This window comes from Tachysurus vachellii, chromosome 22, assembly GCF_030014155.1.
Source record: "Tachysurus vachellii isolate PV-2020 chromosome 22, HZAU_Pvac_v1, whole genome shotgun sequence".
NCBI classification, from domain to species: domain Eukaryota; kingdom Metazoa; phylum Chordata; class Actinopteri; order Siluriformes; family Bagridae; genus Tachysurus; species Tachysurus vachellii.
In genome coordinates, this window is record NC_083481.1 from 17,015,214 (window position 1) to 17,034,702 (window position 19,489).

General features: G+C 40.1%; 1 protein-coding gene across 1 annotated transcript; it reads right to left on the reverse strand.

Moving 5' to 3' along the window:
• Positions 1–1,626: 1,626 nt before the first annotated feature.
• On the reverse strand, positions 1,627–19,149 carry mapkapk3 (MAPK activated protein kinase 3). Its single transcript, XM_060858404.1, has 10 exons — positions 18,456–19,149; positions 7,741–7,880; positions 5,049–5,113; positions 4,852–4,931; positions 4,606–4,732; positions 4,125–4,200; positions 3,819–3,943; positions 3,555–3,640; positions 3,364–3,444; positions 1,627–2,502 (listed from the first exon to the last, which is right to left on the reverse strand). Exons 1-10 carry the CDS (start codon positions 18,738–18,740, stop codon positions 2,344–2,346), a joined length of 1,224 nt encoding a protein of 407 aa, XP_060714387.1. The 5' UTR covers positions 18,741–19,149; the 3' UTR covers positions 1,627–2,343.
• Positions 19,150–19,489: the final 340 nt, after the last annotated feature.

Genomic DNA, 19,489 nt, shown 5'->3' on the forward strand with positions numbered 1-19,489 from the left:
CTAAACATTACATCTGATCTCAGATCAGCAATCCAGATCTGTAAAGGTCCAATACTTTATTCCTTAAAGGTACAAACGTTGTGCATGTCCCCTCGAGTAGTGCATGAGGTTTGATTATTGTGCTTTGTAATTGAGTATGAAGTATAAAATGTGCTGTGTTTGAAGGTACACAAGACGTACCCTTGAGCTTCAGTTTTTCTGCCTACATTGCTGTGTGTGTGTGTGGGTGGGGGGGGACCAGAATTTGTCTGATCTAGGATCAGCCCATTCACATGTCTCTAAAACAGTATAAACCTGTTCATCTTGATCTTGTACACAGCGTGATTATGGTAACACACGTCGGCATGTGAAATATGAGAGACTGACTCGGTTGTTCAGACATTTGAGTCAGAGATGAATCGCCATCAGTCGCCCTTTAAGACAGAAACTAGGTGAAAGGTCGCTCCGGCTTTAATATATTCACAAAGCAGCAGCCGGAAGAGACCTGGATCTAGTCCACATCTCTTCTGCTGTATGCTATTTATACACCACCAAGGCTCGACAGAAAGAGATCACAGGCCTGATTGGTTGCTTTGCATTTTAGTTTTGTCACTAGCAGGCTGGGTTTGTAAAAACGCAGTGTTTATGTGAGCCAGGGTTGGGCAGGTTTTAATCTGTAGCCTCTTCATCCTCAAGGTAAACAAAACTCTTAAACCTACACGTGGGTTTAACCGTCTGAGATCACTAACCTGACACACCGGATTGTACTGTTGTTCAATTCAGACATACAGTAAAGCCCTTAGTCCATATGATGAGACACACTGGCAAGGACACCATATGAGGATATCAAGGTTTTTAGGGTTCAACATGATGCTCTTTTTTACATAAGATAAAGAAATAAGAGCTTTTACACCCTAGTGTAGCTTGATATAAGCAAATATAATCAGCAGACATGTATCAGTAATGTCTATATTAATCTAGTTAAGAAAGAAGGCTGTTTTCGATATGCACTTGTTATCATCAGAATGGAACAGTGGGTTAAAGAGGTTCCTGATGGTTCCAGGTAGGATTAATGGATGCTGGGTAATAGGGATAATCCAGGAATGCTTTCATTTCTTTAGTAGCCTTAAAGTTTTAATGTAGCTTTGGAGGCTGGGGAAAAAATGTAAGTTAATGATTAGGGGAAAAAAAAGAAAGGGATACTTCATACTCAGGAATTCGGCTCTGACTTCTCGACCCATGAGTTCATCAGAATTCCACAGTTTCACATTCAGCCAAGTAAGTTAGACAGACCGATGCTGTTTGGATCTTTTTTTTTTTTTTTAGACATAAAAACCCCTAATCTGTGAAGTATTTACTCAAATAAATTTTCTTTCATGTAAATCTTTCATATTCATAATTACTCCTTTCATTTTACTGTAGTATTTATGACCAAAGTCACATAGTTTTTACTCAAATCAGCGTGTTTGGTACTTTCTCCATGACTGAAATATACACACAGAGGAATAATCTGTACTGAGGAAATGATTCTTAATAATGTGCTTACGTTTTACAAGATATTATAAAAGATGTATTTACAGATATATAAGATGTGGGAATGTTGGCGTAAGTGATAACGTTCTACAGAAATTAGGAATAAGAAGAATCTTTACTTGTGATTTTTTTTTTTTTATTAAAACAATGTTGCCTTAAATACAGTGGAGACTTTCTGGTAAATCGTATTTAGCAAAGTCATAATAAAACCAAAAAAATCCCTTCATTTATGGCCGGCAAGGGTCTTAACAAACATGGAAAATAAAAACTTTCTCAATTAAAAAATGGGCTAAAAGAGAAAGACAAATACAATCAGAGCATCCTGTGCTGTGATGATGAAGATGATGATGTAGCAACCCACAAGTGAAGTGCCAAACACACACAATCAGTCTTAGTAGAGGGTGTGTCTGTTAACGTGTGTGTTATCGTCAAGTATATCTTCTTGTCGAGGCGGAAGAGGAAGCAGTGAGGAGGAAGGATCAACTTTACTGCTTCACACTGGGAGTGTGCCATCTGTGTGTAGTGTCCAAGGAAAGCTTCCGTATTAATAAACATGCGAATGCACCGAACACACACACACACACACACACACACACACACACACAGGTGGAACTAAATGTGTTAAAAATATTTAAAAATAATAACAACAACACATCTGTAAGAATACAAATCTAACCATTCACGCGTGTGTGTCTCTGTGTGTGTGTGTGAGATTGCTGCTTCCAGTGATAAAGTGTCCTCATTCTGTCCTCACTTTTACTTCCCTCTCCACCTCTTCATGCTTCTCTCATCTATAAATCTGTCCATTTTTCCTCATCTTTCCTTCAGACTTCATTGGCTGTTACAGACGGTGGCGCCGGCCTTTCCGCCTGCTGCTGCAGCTTTCTTCCTCCTCTTGTTGAGCAGTGGGTTGCTGGATGTGTCCAAGTCTTTAATCTTCACTTGGTCATAGTCCACACGCATGGTGGCAAGAGCACTCGTCATCTCCTCCTGCAGGCACACACACACACAAGTAAGCACAGAAGTTGAAAAAGTGCAAGTAGAAGTAAAGTAGTAAGTAAGAATTAAATTAAGAAATTAAATAATTATTAAAGCAAGTAAGTGAAGAGGAAGAAACCCTATCTGTATGCAAGAGAACATGTAACTAAACTCTCTCTCTCATTCATCTTCTACCGCTTATCCGAACTATCTCGGGTCACAGGAAGCCTGTGTCTATCTCAGGCGTCATCGGGCATTGAGGCAGGATACACCCTGGACGGAGTGCCAACCCATCACAGGGCACACACACACTCTCATTCACTCACACAATCACACACTACGGACAATTTTCCAGAGATGCCAATCAACCTACCATGCATGTCTCTGGACCGGGGGAGGAAACCAGAGTACCCGGAGGAAACCCCCGAGGCACGGAGAGAACATGCAAACTCCACGCACACAAGGCGGAGGCGGGAATCGAACCCCCAACCCTGGAGGTGTGAGGCGAACGTGCTAACCAATAAGCCACCGTGACCCCCATGTAACTAAACTTTTATACTTATTATATTTTGTATTTTCCTTTCCTTTTTCTTCCTTTCATGAGAAAATAAACATGAAAATACCAAATATAATAAGTATTAAAGTGTGTGTGAGTGAAAGAGCAACTCAAACCATGAATCAGGGAAAATAAAAAAGGAAATCTGAAGTAAAAGCTGAAGTGTGCTGCCCTCTAGTGGACAAGGTGGAACGTACAACAACACGACACTTCCACGAGGGATTGCACGCACACAATTTAAGAAATAAATAGCAATTTTATAGATTTTTTATACGTATAATAATAATAATAATAATGTGTGTGTGTCCATGTTGTACCTTCACTTCGTCCCACAGCTCTTTCTCCTCAGTGAGGACGCGTGTGGTATGCAGTGGTGTTGGAGGAACCACCATGGATTGCTGAAGACAAAACAGAAATGTACACTGAAAAAGTGTACAGACCAAATCCACATATAGGCATTAAGCATTACACACACAAACACAAACACACACACACACTGCTGACTCACAGTGATCCAGGGATGGTTCATGAACTGTGAGATGGTCATCCTTTCGTTAGGGTCAGTCTTCAGCAGCTGGTTAATCAACTGTTTGGCTGGATGAGGACATGCACGCACACACACACACACACACACTTTAACATCTTTTCACACAGTTGCACATACTAAACCAAGACTGAAAGGTCACACATTTTAATGGTATATGCAAAAGAGATTAAACCACAACTGTATATACACACACACACACACACACACACACACACAGTGTTTCACCTTCTTCTGACACTTCAGCCCACTCGGGATTGGGAAACTCGTATTGGCCCATGCGGATGCGCCGTTTCATGCCGGGGGATATCGCCTGACCCGTGTTGGAGTAGAACGGTGGGAAGCCACACAACCTTCACACACACAAACACACACACATGGTAGTGCTATGGAAAAACAGTCTGAGATTTATCAGCATGTCTTTTTATTCTAGAGTGAAATAATTCCACAAATATTTGCAAGCCAGTTACAGTTGGTTAAATATATGAGAATTTTTTCCTGAAGGTCACGCAAATTCTTTTCAGTCATACTCACAGGATGTACATGATCACACCCAATGACCACATATCACATGATTTGTCGTATTTCTCAGGGCCGAGAACCTCAGGAGCTGAAACAGTCAGAGAGGCAAACTGAATATTTTTCATATGAATATGTTTCAAAAAGCATAAACGTGATAAAATATACTCTGAAAAACTGATTTGACTCCTGAGTCAACTCGGGTGTTTAAAGAGTCAAAATCATATAATTCTACTGAAAATCTAGCAGTATTTGAGATTTTCGGATGCTGGTAATCATATACAGTGACTGAGCTGAATCTCTCAGGTCAATATTTTAGTGAGTCATTCAGAAAATCATAATGATTCTGAGTCACATGTATTTGACTGTGGATATGTAACACCCTGCTTCAACCAGACTCACAATTTTCACCAGTTTCAAAGATTCAGGAGCTGCAAGAGTCGACTCACAAAACCGAGTCTAAATCCCATTAACACCAACCACCGAATTTACGCACCGACGTAGTACGGAGTGTAGCACGGCGTCTGCAGTGGGTTGTGCAGCGTGGTTTCCTTCGCAAAACCAAAGTCTGTGAGCTTGAGGACGCAGCTGGAGTCTTTGCTGTTGTAGAGCAGGTTCTCTGGCTGCATTTAAAAATAAAGGTCTTCATTCTAGTGTTTAGATTGTTCCACTATTAAATTAACATATACAGAAAGGTTTCTGTTACACACACATTCATACACACACACTTGCTTTGTATCACCTTGATATCTCTGTGTGCGATGTTCATGTTGTGCAGGAACTCAATGGCAGTGCCGATGTCTCTCATGATCTCAGAGCCCTCTACACAAACACACAAGCAGAAAGGACTGTACTAAAGAGTCTAAAGTGTGTGTGTGTGTGTGTGTGTGTGTGTGTGTGTCTGTGTGTGTATGTGTGTGTGTGAGAGAGAGAATCTACCTCTCTCAGTAAAGGCCTGGTCTCCTCTAGCCTGAATCCTGCTGAAGAGCTCTCCTCCTTCCATACTGCAACACACACACACATACACACGCACACACACAATAAACATAGCACATTAATCTCACTCCTCACAGAAAGTCAGACATAAATGTAGTCAGTGTTTGAAGCATGGGCATTGTATACAACATCTAATTATCCTAAACCAGCAACAGGAATTGGGGGGGGGGGGGGGGGAGACTTGCGAGTTATTGTGTGTGGTTTTTTGATGCGAGAATGATTGTACTCAGAAGAAACGACAGCCTGAAAGTAGAACAAAATTGAATCACGGAACATTTTTAGTTGTGAGAATTTGGCAGCATGGTTAGTCAGAACTGCTGAGCAAGACACACACACACACACACACACACCCCAGAAACCACAGTCAGCCATCTGGAATGCATTCGGTTAGCCCTGTTTATTGCACCTTCACATTTTTTTTTTAAAAATTTGTGTCAATGTCATTAACCCCTCCTGTGCCTTCAGCTCATTCTGAACCTCATCACATTTTTATAGGTTCGTTTTTAACAACTAAACATTAATCCACACATTCACATTCTCAGTTATCATAGAAACTCAGAAAGGAAGCCAGAAAATGACACACTTAAAAAAAACTACACACAATAACTCACAGTGCTTTCTCTCTCTGTCTCTCTCTCTGTCTATGTCTCTCTCTATGTCTCTCTCTGTGTCTCTCTCTCTCTATGTCTCTCTCTCTATGTCTCTCTCTCTGTCTCTCTCTCTATGTCTCTCTCTCTATGTCTCTCTCTCTCGCTCTCTGTCTATGTCTCTCTCTATGTCTCTCTCTCTGTCTATATGTCTCTCTCTCTGTCTCTCTCTCTCTATGTCTCTCTCTCTCTGTCTCTCTGTCTCTCTCTCTCTCTCACACTCTTTCTCTCTCTCTATCTCTCTCTCTGTCTCTCTTTCTCTCTGTCTCTCTTCCTCACTCCTTTGCGCTCGGTTTTCATGAAAAGGTTAAATGGAGATGACTTTCAGTGAATCTGAGTCTGACTCTGGAGTGTTGGGAAAGTTGGCATTTTTTAGAGCACTGAAGTTTACACACACACACACACACACACACACACACACACACACACACACACACAGTGGACACGGCAATTAAAATGCTACTCAAACACAAAGATCCACCTGCTTCACTTCACCTTATTCTGAAATACAATAACTGATTCACGTCATCAGCTCTTTAAATTGAAACATTTGTCACCATCGTGTGACTTTGGGGAAAACACGAAAGTGTGCAACGCTGTAGATCCCCAGATATGGACCATTATAACCACAGACAGGGTCTTAACCTCTTTAGACTCATACACTCTGTGACACAGAAGAGGACCAGAGCTGAATCGGGTGCCAGGAAGTTGGAGGAATGTAACGCAGAAACAAAAACGAATGCAAAACTGCGCAACGTTGTGGTTATTTCACGTCCACTCAGCAGAGTTACTGTTACTGATCTCTCCGCTTCCTGTTTCCCTCAAGTTGGTCCTGTTCACTTCCCCAAATTTGTTTTACGTGGATTAACTCATGTCAACCTTCCACAATTTCTTTTTTGTCTACTAATCAGAGAAAGCTGAAGCCTGAACAAAAAGATTCATCAATAATTTATTTATAGGTTAGAATTATAATCCTACGAATATTTATTGTGTAGATGTTTGCTGATGTTAAGTGTATAGTTATAAAGTTATAAAGTTAACTCCAGGTTTATGTTAATTAGCGAGTAGTTTATTATGCAAAACGTGTGTAATCGAAATAAATAAGGGATTTAAACTTCATTCATTCATTCATTTTCTACCACTTATACGAACTACCTCGGGTCACCGGGAGCCTGTGCCTATCTCAGGCGTCATCGGGCATCAAGGCAGGATACACCCTGGACGGAGTGCCAACCCATCGCAGGGCACACACACACACTCTCATTCACTCACGCAATCACACACACTACGGACAATTTTTCCAGAGATGCCAATCAACCTACCATGCATGTCTTTGGACCGGGGAGGAAACCGGAGTACCCGGAGGAAACCCCCGAGGCACGGGGAGAACATGCAAACTCCACACACACAAGGCGGAGGTGCGAATCGAACCCCCAACCCTGGAGGTGTGAGGCGAACGTGCTAACCACTAAGCCACCGTGCCCCCGGGATTTAAACTTGGACAGTGTACAGTAATTAGTATATACAATCTCATCACTATTTATAAGGATTTCTAATAAAAAGGCTGAGAGCAAGAGCTTTGCTCAGATCCTGAGCAAAGCAACAAAATGAGTTTTTACTTTCATTTTTTTCTTTTAGCTGATGCTCTGGTCACTGCGGTTTAAATGAGGCTCATGTTCAATAAAATGTCAGTAAATATCTGCCTCTGCTGTTCATGAAAATGTCAGTAAACCACAATACAGTAACAGATATCAAGCACAGTGTAATTACTATTAATAATATTATTATTAAACATCTTATCCAGGAGCACAGCAGTCTAACTCTGTCCACTCCGGTCAGTATGAGTTGTCTCTCTATCATGGCATGAATAAACGAGCCCGTCGTGGCTATTTCCAGTCAGTATGAGCAGCTGCTGATGACTGATGACTGGGTTATGCGTTATTAAAGGGCTGAGTGAAGCATGCTGGGAAGTGTAGTTTAATCCTCACCATTCCATAATAATAAGCAGGCACTTTTTTCCGTGATGCATGTTTTCGTAGAGGCTCAGGATTCGGACTATATGCGGCCCGCTGGAGACGCGCCAGTGCAACTCGACCTCGCGGCGCGCTTTCGGGCTGTCGTACAGAATCTGCAAAACACAGAGGAGGAGAAGGGGGGTGAGGAGGTCAGGATGGAAAATAAGATGCATTAATGCAGAAGGGTGATGTTTTGTTGCTCAGCACTTAGGGTGAGTGTAAGAGGTACTGAAATTACAATAACTCTTGAAACTCTACCGTGTCATATATACAATGTGTTCTAGTCTAGAAGAAGTTTATGTCAACATTTTCAAAAGTAAATAACCTGAATTATGTTCTATGAATCTATGCTATTCAAAATAAGAAACATTGGTAGATTGGTGAGTAGACTGACTGACTGCATGATGCTTACAGGGTCTAAGAATTACCAAATGTTAAAGATGTGACATAAATACATAGACGTATTAATTCTGAATACAACAAACCAAGGCTGAGAGATACAATAACACGCTACGAAATGCTACACGACACAACAAATAACACATTATGTGTTTGTTATGCTGGAATTTCCCTTGACGGTGAAATTTTATTACTGAATCATTTTAGTGAATATAATCCAAGCTGAAAGGCTGAGAGTTCTCTGCAGCATCGTGGCACGGCTCCTACCTGACCTCTGGATTTAAATCTAGCCAATTTGTACAGATGTGGAAAGAACTCTAGTCAGATTTCCACTGTACTAGAGGACAAAAGAGGAAACCCCTTAATCAGTGAAGTAACTGCTCAGTCATTCAGAAGCTTCCCACTGTGTAACGGAATTTGGTTTCATGCTATAAGCTGGGGGAACTTTCTGGTCATAGGCGCTTTCTCCAGCATGTCACGTCAGGTCACACTACTGTATAAAAACCCAAATCCCAGGGTAATCCCGTGTCTCAACAGGTGACGGTCGGCCTTTAAGACGGAGACAAAACTCAAGAAACGAATACGTACAGAAATATACATACTACAGAAAAGCATTTGCAAATCTGTTATGATTTCTATATACCAATTCCTCCAAGTGTATAAAAACAAATAAACAAAAACACACAAGGAAGGAAACCACAAAATAAAGTATGCATAGAAGTGAAGGGTTCATTCATTCATCTTCTAACACTTATCCGAACTATCTCGGGTCACGGGGAGCCTGTGCCTATCTCAGGCGTCATCAGGCATCAAGGCAGGATACACCCTGGACGGAGTGCCAACCCATCACAGGGCACACACACACACACACACTCATTCACTCACACAATCACACACTACGGACAATTTTCCAGAGATGCCAATCAACCTACCATGCATGTCTTTGGACCGGGGGAGGAAACCGGAGTACCCGGAGGAAACCCCTGAGGCACGGGGAGAACATGCAAACTCCACACACACAAGGTGGAGGGGGGAATCGAACCCCCAACCCTGGAGGTGTGAGGCGAACGTGCTAACCACTAAGCCACCGAGCCCCCCCGTGAAGGGTCATAATATCTTTATATATGACATACTGAAAAGTGTTAAAGCTGATACCATGACGAGAGGTTAATAAAGTGTCATGTAACGTACAGTATTTTCATTTATCATTAAAGGTAAGTATTTTGCGATCCCTCGCTCCCTCTCAGATGTTTCTCTTGGTACGTGAAGGAGAGAAGGACGAGAGTAAGAGCAGAATAGACACGAGGCTGTGACATTGCACATGTCTTCCATCAGGTTGTATTTTTAGGAGCAGAGAGTAACTGTATGTGTGTGTGTGTGTGTGTGAGTGTGAGAGGAAAGAGGTTAAGAAGGACATGCATACTGTAAGTGTGTATTTAACGTTAATCATACCTATAGTGATAATTGTGTTTATAGCACACAACAATGAATTCTTTAATCTGATCTTAAGGCGCTTGTTCAAATTTGTTATCGTTTCCATAGCAACAGCATGTTCACAGGAACTCGTGTAGTTGTTGACAGGGTGAAGTTTTATTAGACATATTGATATAGGCGCTGTGTAGCAGTCAAAACTATTTTGAGTGTACTGTAACATCAGGTTTTCCGTCATCGTGAGGATGGAGAACTTTGTGGTTTCTCAGTAACATAAAAAAAATTCCATTTTTTTCATCTTATCAACCTACAGAGAAAAGAGTTCAGTTAAAAGGTTCACAGAAAGTTGAGCGAAAGTACGAGCGCTTTAAATAACTGTGGAATAAATCATGATTCTTTTTAACACGCAGGAGATTTTTATTGTGGAATTGATCACTACTATGTCTACGCTCCATTCGGTGTGCCGATGTTTGTGATCTTGAGATCTTTTTTTTTTTCCAAGAGAGTAAATTTTCTTTCAATTCTAGTCACTGAGTTTCACAACAAATTACAAATTAATTCAGACAAACTGTTAAACCCCATTATAATAATAATAATATGCTGAAACCTTGGGCAATTATTCAAATATAAAATGCAACAAGGAAGCTTCTTTACTTTAACACAAATCACCGAGAGTAATTTTTCCACTGTTGTTTTTTTTTTGTAAATTTATTTTAATAAGCCGATTTTCCAAGCCGGGCCGATTTGTTCGTCCCAATGACGGTGAAGCGCTTGGACGCTCAGAACAATTTGTGACCGTGACAAAATGTTGCATATTAAACATGACGTTTTCTTCATTTAAGCTCCACATGACCCAAAGACACTGCATTACCATAGAGGACTGAGTGATGGGGCTTCATTAAGCGGCAGTTCGTCATCTGGTTACGGGCAAACAAACAAATGAACAAACAAACAGAGAAACAGGCGAGCGGCGTTTTGTATCAATTAAAGCTGAAAGCTGTTTATGTGAGGACGAGGTGCAGAGGCGTGAATATGCAATGTGGTTTAACCTCCACCCACGTCTACATGCCCATTCTGCCTAATGTAAGCCATAAACTCTGTGTTGGTGCATGTGTTTGTTTGTGTGTGTGTGTGTGTGTATTCCATGAACCTGCCACTTTGTTTCTAGCCCCAGCAGCTGGAGTGGGTCTAATCTGTCCCTGATTCTTGGTCACTCTTTGTGTTTAAGAAAGCAGTTTGAAGTTCTACTAACGACCTTAAACCTAATCAATTTATTATCTGACTGATCTGTCAAACGTTCAGCGAAGAAATCGTAAACAACAAATACACACTACGTAGAGGATAGATCGAGACCGAGCAGAAAAAAAAACATTTTACATTTAAGTCTGATCTGATCTACAGCATTTCTGTGTCTTTCACTCTCTCTCTATCTCTCGCTATCTCTCTCTCTCGCTCTCTCTCTCTCACACACACACACGTGTCCAAATACCCATGCTCAGCAATCCCAGTGTGTGTTAAGCCTCAGATAAGACAAAAGGGATTAACTTATAATGTGAAGTGACACCTGTGTGTGTAATTGTGTGCGTGTGTGTTTGTGTGTGTGTGCACTAGTAGGACAAAAGGTCATGAGGATTAGGGCCTATATATTACTGACAAATCCATGATGGTTGTCACTCATCACTTTTTTATCCAGTCCGTTCTCTGGGGGGAAAAACACATTTTTGACACTTTCAGTATCTAAAAAAAGATGAAAAATTAAATAATTAAATATCTGAAAAATAACGTATCAGTATATCAAGCATATGGTGATTTAAAACAAAACGTTCTCCTTTTAATGAATATTATATCCATGACTGAAAGTGTTCAAGAAATCTTTCAGACCTGGTACATAATTAAAATAAATAAATTAATAAATTTCTTTTTCAGTTTCTCTTTTTCCTATTTTTTTTTTTATATTTATTGTTAGGTTAATTAACCCTAGCCGTGTGTCCTAATACACTATATTAAAACACGAACAGTCAGCACATATCCTACTGTTGTCCTGATAAGAGTTAATAAACCTTTGACTTTTTAATCACCCTTTACTACATATCACACACCGTCCTGTTATCAAAGCTTCTTAGCAAAGAGAAAGCGCAAAAAAACACTGTGACTCAAAATATCGGCTGAACAAAACTGTCATGAGAATATTAGAACGATTTTAGAAGACTGATAACGGTGACAGACGCTATAATGCGACATCATAGTAAAATAAAGCTGCCTGCTAAAATAAGCGCATAAGGAATTTTTTCATGGGAACATTGTAGATCTCCTCTCAGTCTTTCACAGGAAATGTTGCCAAATCTGTGATTTTCCCACAGAAATGTCCTCCGATTTACTGAATATTAAAAGTCAGAGTTACACAAGCTTACTGTGTCATGTCATTAGTAACGTTAGTAATGACGTGAAGGTCATGCGGTTAAACTTCAACAGTGCCAGTGGGCCGCTGAACAGGTCCTGAACTGCCTGAACTGCTCAGCCTGGATCAGACTTTGCCTCACTTGTTGATGTGTCCAATATACCGCATCTGCGTTGGGTCGAATGCCGGATTTAGCTTCTAGGTTAAATATAACTGACATTTAAGTGTTGTAAATGCTGTATGTGGTCATCACCCTGCATTCCTGGGTCTGGTTTTATATCGATCGCTGTTCATCACCAAGGCTTGATGACATCATCGACTGCTTGTGTTTTATTGCCGTATTTGATTTCCTGACTGTGCAAGTTTGGGCTGAGGAGCGTGACTTAATAGCCTGTGCTGTGGAAAAATGTCCAGGAGATACGCTGATCGATGCAAGCGTCTGTGCAGGGAACATCAGCATTAATGAGAAGAAATGGAAAAAGGCCATGGGGTTCAGAACAGACACAAACGCATGACTTATACTGAACCTTATCGAGTTCAGATCCCTAAAGGAAAACACCACATGTTAAATAAATTTGTATTGAATAATCTGTCAAGGTTTTCTTTATTCCTTTGAGAAGTTAGCAGTCGTTGCTAGCTACAATGGTGTTTAATAGAAGAAGAAAATGTCAGGTTCATTTTTGGCTCCGATAAGGTTTTTTTTTGTCTCAACATTTTGAATCACAATGCATCGTAGCTTTAAGACACTGAGTCAATGCCGGAGGCTCGGCTCGGCTCAGCTAGTTACCGATCCACGAGACGAAAAGAACGACGATGTCGACGGGCAAAATTAACACGGAAATGAAGTTTTATAAACTGATGAGAGAGCTGGACAGACTAAAAAACATGCTGTCATGTCAGTGTAGGTGGAGATGAACAAAGGCTAACTCAGTGTGATCGTCACTAACAGCGGGAAGTCAAATGGCTTTTTGTTTTACGTATTAAACCGATAAACAAAGTGGCAACAGAATTTTTTTTAACTCAACGGAAGTTTGATCCTGAAGTCATTAAAGTCGTTTAACCCGAAGAATGTGAAGAGGAGCAAATCAAGCTGTAGGAAGTGGGTGTTTATAACCATAGCATCTGGATGAGATCAAAGAACAAATTTAGACCAGTGTCGTGGATACTAAAAGCTTTTGAAGTATGTCATTGACTTAATAGTGATCCCTAAAACTAGCACAATATATTTCCTGAATGAATATTTCCTGAATGAATATTTCCTGAAAGCTATACAAATAATTTCATCCTTCAGCTTCATTTTCTTTTTAGCAACTAGAAGATAAATTTTCTCCTTTGTACCTCAGGAGAAAGGAATGCGTCCAAATCTCTCGCTCTCTCTCTGTCTCTCTCTCACCCTCTCTCTCTCTCTCACACACACACACACACACACCTGTGTTTGCATTAAACTGAAGAGTGTGTGATTTATCATTCCTCTCAGTGAGTCATGCTACATTCAGCTATGCATTGCATGACACAGTTTTTAATGTCACGCTCTAAAACGCGCTCTCTAAAGCATTACAGAGCAGCACGGATAAATAAAAGCTTAGCGCACACTTCAGTAGATGTTCTTATCTGCAGCACCACCTCGACTTTACTGTCTCTGTGTCAGAGATTCAAAGGACAGAGTTCAGATCTGTGTCACATTTACCTAGAGTTACTCAAACGCTCACCTCAGTGAAAAGGACTGCTATTTGCTAATAAATTGCTAATCAAAGTTGGCAAGCCAGCTAGCATGAGATTAACATTTTATTTCATACTCTGTAATCTTCCACCCAATGCCAGATTGAAAGATTTATTATATTGTACAAACTGCTATCCAAGGATGTTAGCAAGCTATTTAACATTAGGTTACCCATTACATTATCTTAATCAAAAGCACTAGCATGCTAGCTAACATTCAGTTAACTGTTAAATATAAATCAGTAGGTGTGTTTGTTAGCTTGTGATGTCCCTCACACTTTCAGACTGACCACAGTGTGATAAGGATATTTCTTTCACTCAGCTGCAGTTAAGAACAATTCACTTTCCATTTCAGTGTAAACAGATTTAGCATCTTAAGAGATATGCGGAGAAATTAAACAACGCTAAGTACGATTTCTGGGCAAATTCAAACCAACTGGTTTGTTATTCTTGTTATTTATTCAACCTGACATACGGACGTCTCACTGCTATCGTTCAATCACTTCAGAAAAACAGCCAACGTTAACAGGAAGTGATCCTGGGGAAAAACCAGGTGTTGCCAGTGATGTACAACACAGGGCAGTTTACCCTGAAACCCAATGCTCCATTATTCCATCCACTCTTTTCAGAGAAAATAAATACAGCCATTTGTTCCACATCGAGGAGAAAGAACAAGAAGTGATAAGAAGAAACTCTTTTACAGAATACAAACATTAAGAAGGGAAACTTTTGCACCGCCTTTTAAAGGATTAGGAAGCCTTCAGGGATTTTTATATTCACTTGATACGGTATAAAAAGTTTCAGCAAAATTTCCCCTTTACCCTGAATGTAGTCCAAATTTTCTTATTATATTATATAAGATAAAACGTTTATGTGTGTGGAAGGATAAAGCAGTATAAATGATCCACAATCTCTTTGATGCACTCCCCTCTGGCAGAAGTCTGCGGTCTATAAAGACTAAAACTTCAAGCCACAAATACAGATTCTTTCCATTCGCAGCAGGTCTAATCAACATCCGGGACCCAGCATGGCCTGTTATTCACCACCGCAGACATTAATAAACTACCCCGCCTCTTCTTAGGTATATTACATTAATGTTCACAAATCTGATGTTATGTTATAATGCACCTTCCCTTCTCACACTGATCCACTAGCATATATCCTGCACTAATGTACAGTTAATTTTTACTTTCAGTTGTAATATATGTAACATTTCTAATTGTATATTTGAACTGGCCACTTTGCACACATTATTATTATTATTATGATTATATTTATTATTATTATTAATTAATTAAATTTTTTTATTTTATAATTTTGTATCTTATATTTATGCTTCTTCTCTATTATTACTATGCACCAACACACCAAAACAAATTCCTGTACAAATAGACCCTACAGTACAATAAATCTGATTATGATTCTCATTCTGATTCTAATTTATAAACATGAATCTGACAAATAAGACGATTAAAGGCAGATCCAAATAAAATCTGACTATGAGAAAACAATAGCCATGTCTAGCATTATGAATGCTGTAATCAGAATAATTCAGAAATCAAAATGAAGTATAATGTATGGTAGAACATGATGTAGTGCAGTGCGTCGGTGTGTTTTAGCTTTAGTTTAGCTCTTGAATTGTCTTTGTTTAGTATTTTGTGGTTTATTTCTGGAAACTTCCACCTGAGTAAACTCACATGAGGTTAAATTAAAATCTTGTAATAACTAACCGGCAAACACAGTGTATCCCAATCCTGTTTAACCAACTCTTATCTCTGAATGAGAAATCTCAGAGGTGGTATTAAAGTGTAAGCAATCTTCCAAAGACAAACTGCTTCTCCGTGTTGGCAGACAGTCAGGTCTAGTAATAAGAATCATGAGCTAAAGTAAATGAATAAGATGAACAGTGTGGCTTCCTTCCAGCTCTCTCAGTGGATTGATCAGTGCATTATGGCCTGCATCTGCTGCCCTGTACATATAATCCTGCTTAATGAACACCTTTTACAGCGACAGGTTAATGTCTGTTTGCTGACATTAAAAGGGAAATTGAGCGATAAAGTAGAGTGGATGTAAATAAGTAAAAACACAGGACGTGGTGAAGTTTACAGGCGGGTTCATTCCGGTTTATATTAAAAGACCGTATCGAACGATTGTATGTATTTAAAATGAGAAATCAGATGGGATGCATGTACAGTGTTGTCTCTGTGCAGTGTGTGTGTGTTAAAGACCCAGCTGAAGTTATAAAAGCATTTATGTGTATCTTAATTAAAATAATACAACATGATTTAACACACAATATAAACTAATACATTAACTTATATAACAAGCTGTTACTATGAAAATGAAAATTAGCTATTTCATTTTAAGTGTCACATAAAGATGGACGAAAAAGGGTGACAGCTGAATGTATGTATTTTAAGCACTTTGTGGTCAGACGACAGGATGTGACGTGGCTGCTGGTTAGTTCCCCCCGAGAATTTGAAAACTGTTTCTTTTAGTAGTTTTGAGAAGTGGTGACTGTCCTGAGTTCCTCAATCAGATCTGCTTTATAGGGATGTGCGCCTCTTCTCCAGATACTCTTCACATCCACATGATGCAGTATCAGTGATTTTGAAGAAGGCCTTCATTTACTAAAGATACATATGCGTAAAAAAACACACGCAAATGTTAGGATACTGACATACGTTCACGTCCCTGTGCTGTCAGTGAGCAGGTCATCTACATTATTTGGGATCTTATGTTGCCTTAGCTCCAGTTTTTTTTACTGCACATAATAAATGCAATCAGAAACAATGTCTGAAGGTTGTTTAGGGAGGAAAAAAACACCCACATAAAACTCCATTATCCACTGGTCAGAAACACAAAAGAAAAAAAACAAACATTTGCACAGAAATCTTAAAACGGTCCCCGAGCACAGACAATACAGAGAGGCTCTGAATACATTATTCAATAATAATTATATAAATAAGTAGTTTGAAACTTTTTTCTGGTCATGTTTGTTAATGTCCTGCACAACACAACACACACTAGGGTTTTGACTTAACCAGACTAAACTCCCTATATGTGAAATCACCCTTAGTAAATCACAGCCTGACACGTGCACATAAGTGAATAAAATTAAACGTAAATTTAAACATTTGCCTGAGTGTTGTGAGGAATCGAGGCAGACTGGAAGTTAGTCTGATTCACTGGATGCATTGAAGGAAGAAGGCTTTATCCCCCTTTTGTTTGAATCACTGGAACAAAACCAAAACCAACTACCAGCTATCAGCTACCGCATGTTTCATCACTGACGGATCCGTTTGGATCAGAACACGTTAGTCAGGGGATGTTTGTCTGTTTGTATAACCGCCTGAGATTATACCAGTGGAGTAAAAGCTAATTAAACTCTAACGATGATGCTGATTTACTAAGGAGCCCCTTGTCGGAGATCGGGAAGTGGCTGATGGTTTTTTCCAGCTTATTTCTTCTTTCTGTCTTTTTACTAGCTTTCTGTCACAAACATCCGAGATTCGGATACTTTGGTAAAAATATCTTATTATAATTATTCTTGTATTTATTTATTTTGTTATTTTATGCATTGTTTACAATATATTTTACTGTGTGAGAACACTTTGTTTTGTAGTGATAAAGGTGTCAGGTGTACGTCATCAATCTCTCACCTGAAGTGTAACCCTAAACCCCTGCCCTAATTCCAGATCCAACTTACAACACGTTAGCTTAACACTACGCATCAAGAATATAAAATACAGTCATGATATACAATAATAACCATTACTGATGTAGAGAATTGGATTTTACAGATAAGCAGCATTCCAGCATGCCTCAAGATTACATGTAAATATTGCATGTGTTAATTCAGCATGTACGACAGAAAACGGAAATCAATCATTGATTGAAACTAAATCAATTGGTGGTAACCCACCCCTCTCTCTTTGTCTACTACTCTTACACACACACACACACACACACACACACACACACACACACACACACACACACACACACAGTGGCTGCCTGAGCTCTCAGATTTGGATTACAGCTGCTCGGTCATAAAGTCCAAGCTCGCATGGCCTCCAAGTGACGTCTCCGTTTCCACTGAGCTAACAGCACAAACCCACGTGTGCTTCATCAGGAGTTAGAGGAAACATGATGAACTAGATGTATCTCCACAACAACACAATTCTACACTATTATTTTATTATTTCTACAAAGTATGAAAGTTATGCCATAGCTCTATTTTGATTCGGCAGGGATGGCTTGGTGGTTTGGCATGTAGTCATAGTAACCCAAAGGTGGACTTCCAGGAACCCGGAGTCCAGCTGCTGAATCCATGAAGTCATGGATACGTTACGCACATGAACACGTATATAGACACGTTTGACCAAATTTAACCCTGTGAGAACTTTGAACTGGCATAAATATTTATAGTAGATAATTTATAAAGTCCAAAACCTAAATCTAACCCGAACTTGAACTACGCAGCTACAAGATTTCAGCTCTTGGAAGTTTTCCTTGTGAAGACCAGCCAAAAGTCATTATTCGATTGTGTTATCCTCTAGGAACAGGGCTCACCATGTACCAGACTGTTTTCCCTCTTAATAAATGATAATGTCTGTAAATCTTTTGTATTTGGAAGTAATACACTGTAAGTTTGCTAAAGTACTGAACACCAGGAGCCTCTCTCTCTCTCTCTCTCACACACACACACACACACAGGTAAGGCCGGTGCGCATGTTACCTTCAGGGCGCACTTCTCCCGGGTGATCTTGTTAAAGCACTCCAGCACTTTGCCGTTGATCCCCAGACCGAGGACATGAGTGGAGATCTTGTAGTCGTCCGTCACGGCGTTGCGCTTTATCTCCAGCTTGGGGTATCCAGCAGCAGGGTAAGGATTGGGCATGGGGAAGTGTGTGGAATCGCGCTCCATGTCCGGTTTGGTCGCTGCGCTTTCACTCTTACTCTCGTGTTCCGTTTCTGATTTCGTCTCTGGCTGCTCTTCTTTGGTTCTCCCATTTTGCAACATGTTCCGGCTCGAAATTTGAGTGATTCCCGTATCACTAATGACACTCCTCCCAGAATAAATCCGGTGTGTTTACAGGGGCGCAAAACTCATCCCAAACTACAGCGCAACAACGCGCGTATTTTCTTTACGTACTCGAGATTTGATCCGAAATCTAAATGTGTTTCATTAAAAAAAAAAAAAGTTTGTATATACAGAAAAATCTCTTGGTCTTACATATAAAACTAGCTCTTACAGTCACCCCTGTGTGAACTCTAAGCCTCAGTACTGCTGTGAGAAAGTCACGGACTTTTTAAAGAGAAAGCTGACCGGCTGCGCGCGGGTTCCTCTCCGACTCAATGCCAAACGGGCATCACGTGCTTCAGCAGTGTACTATGTAGTGTACAAACGCTTTTACTTCATATCCTGTGTAGTGCACTCATGGACATAGTTGAAACCAATTTGAGATTAGTCTTTTTGTCATGCGGTCCTGCCCCTATGCGTCAGCGTTACAGCTCTCGACTTCCACAAAAGCTCAGACTCTTAAAGCGACACCGACCTGCACCCTGGTGCGCTCTGGTTACTGACTTCTACTGCTGCCTAAATTTATTCATTTAAAGCATTTAAGTCACATAAGTTTGAATGTTGCATTTGGAACAAGTGCCCAAAGTGCCAAGAAAACCCACAACAAAAAGGTGTGATGTCAAACTTTGAGGAGTTAGAAGGAAACTGGAGAAACCAGAGGAAACTGGTAGAACATAAGTAGAACCATA

Bases quoted from the DNA above. Each gene is read 5' to 3' on its own strand.
- mapkapk3 (XM_060858404.1), bottom strand. From the start codon at position 18,740: ATGTTGCAAAATGGGAGAACCAAAGAAGAGCAGCCAGAGACGAAATCA. The intron at 7,881-18,455 runs GTAACATGCGCA...TGTGTTTTGCAG, and splicing joins GGGAGAAGTGCGCCCTGAAG to ATTCTGTACGACAGCCCGAA. The intron at 3,641-3,818 runs GTGAAACACTGT...GTCCTCATCCAG, and splicing joins GGCTGAAGTGTCAGAAGAAG to CCAAACAGTTGATTAACCAG.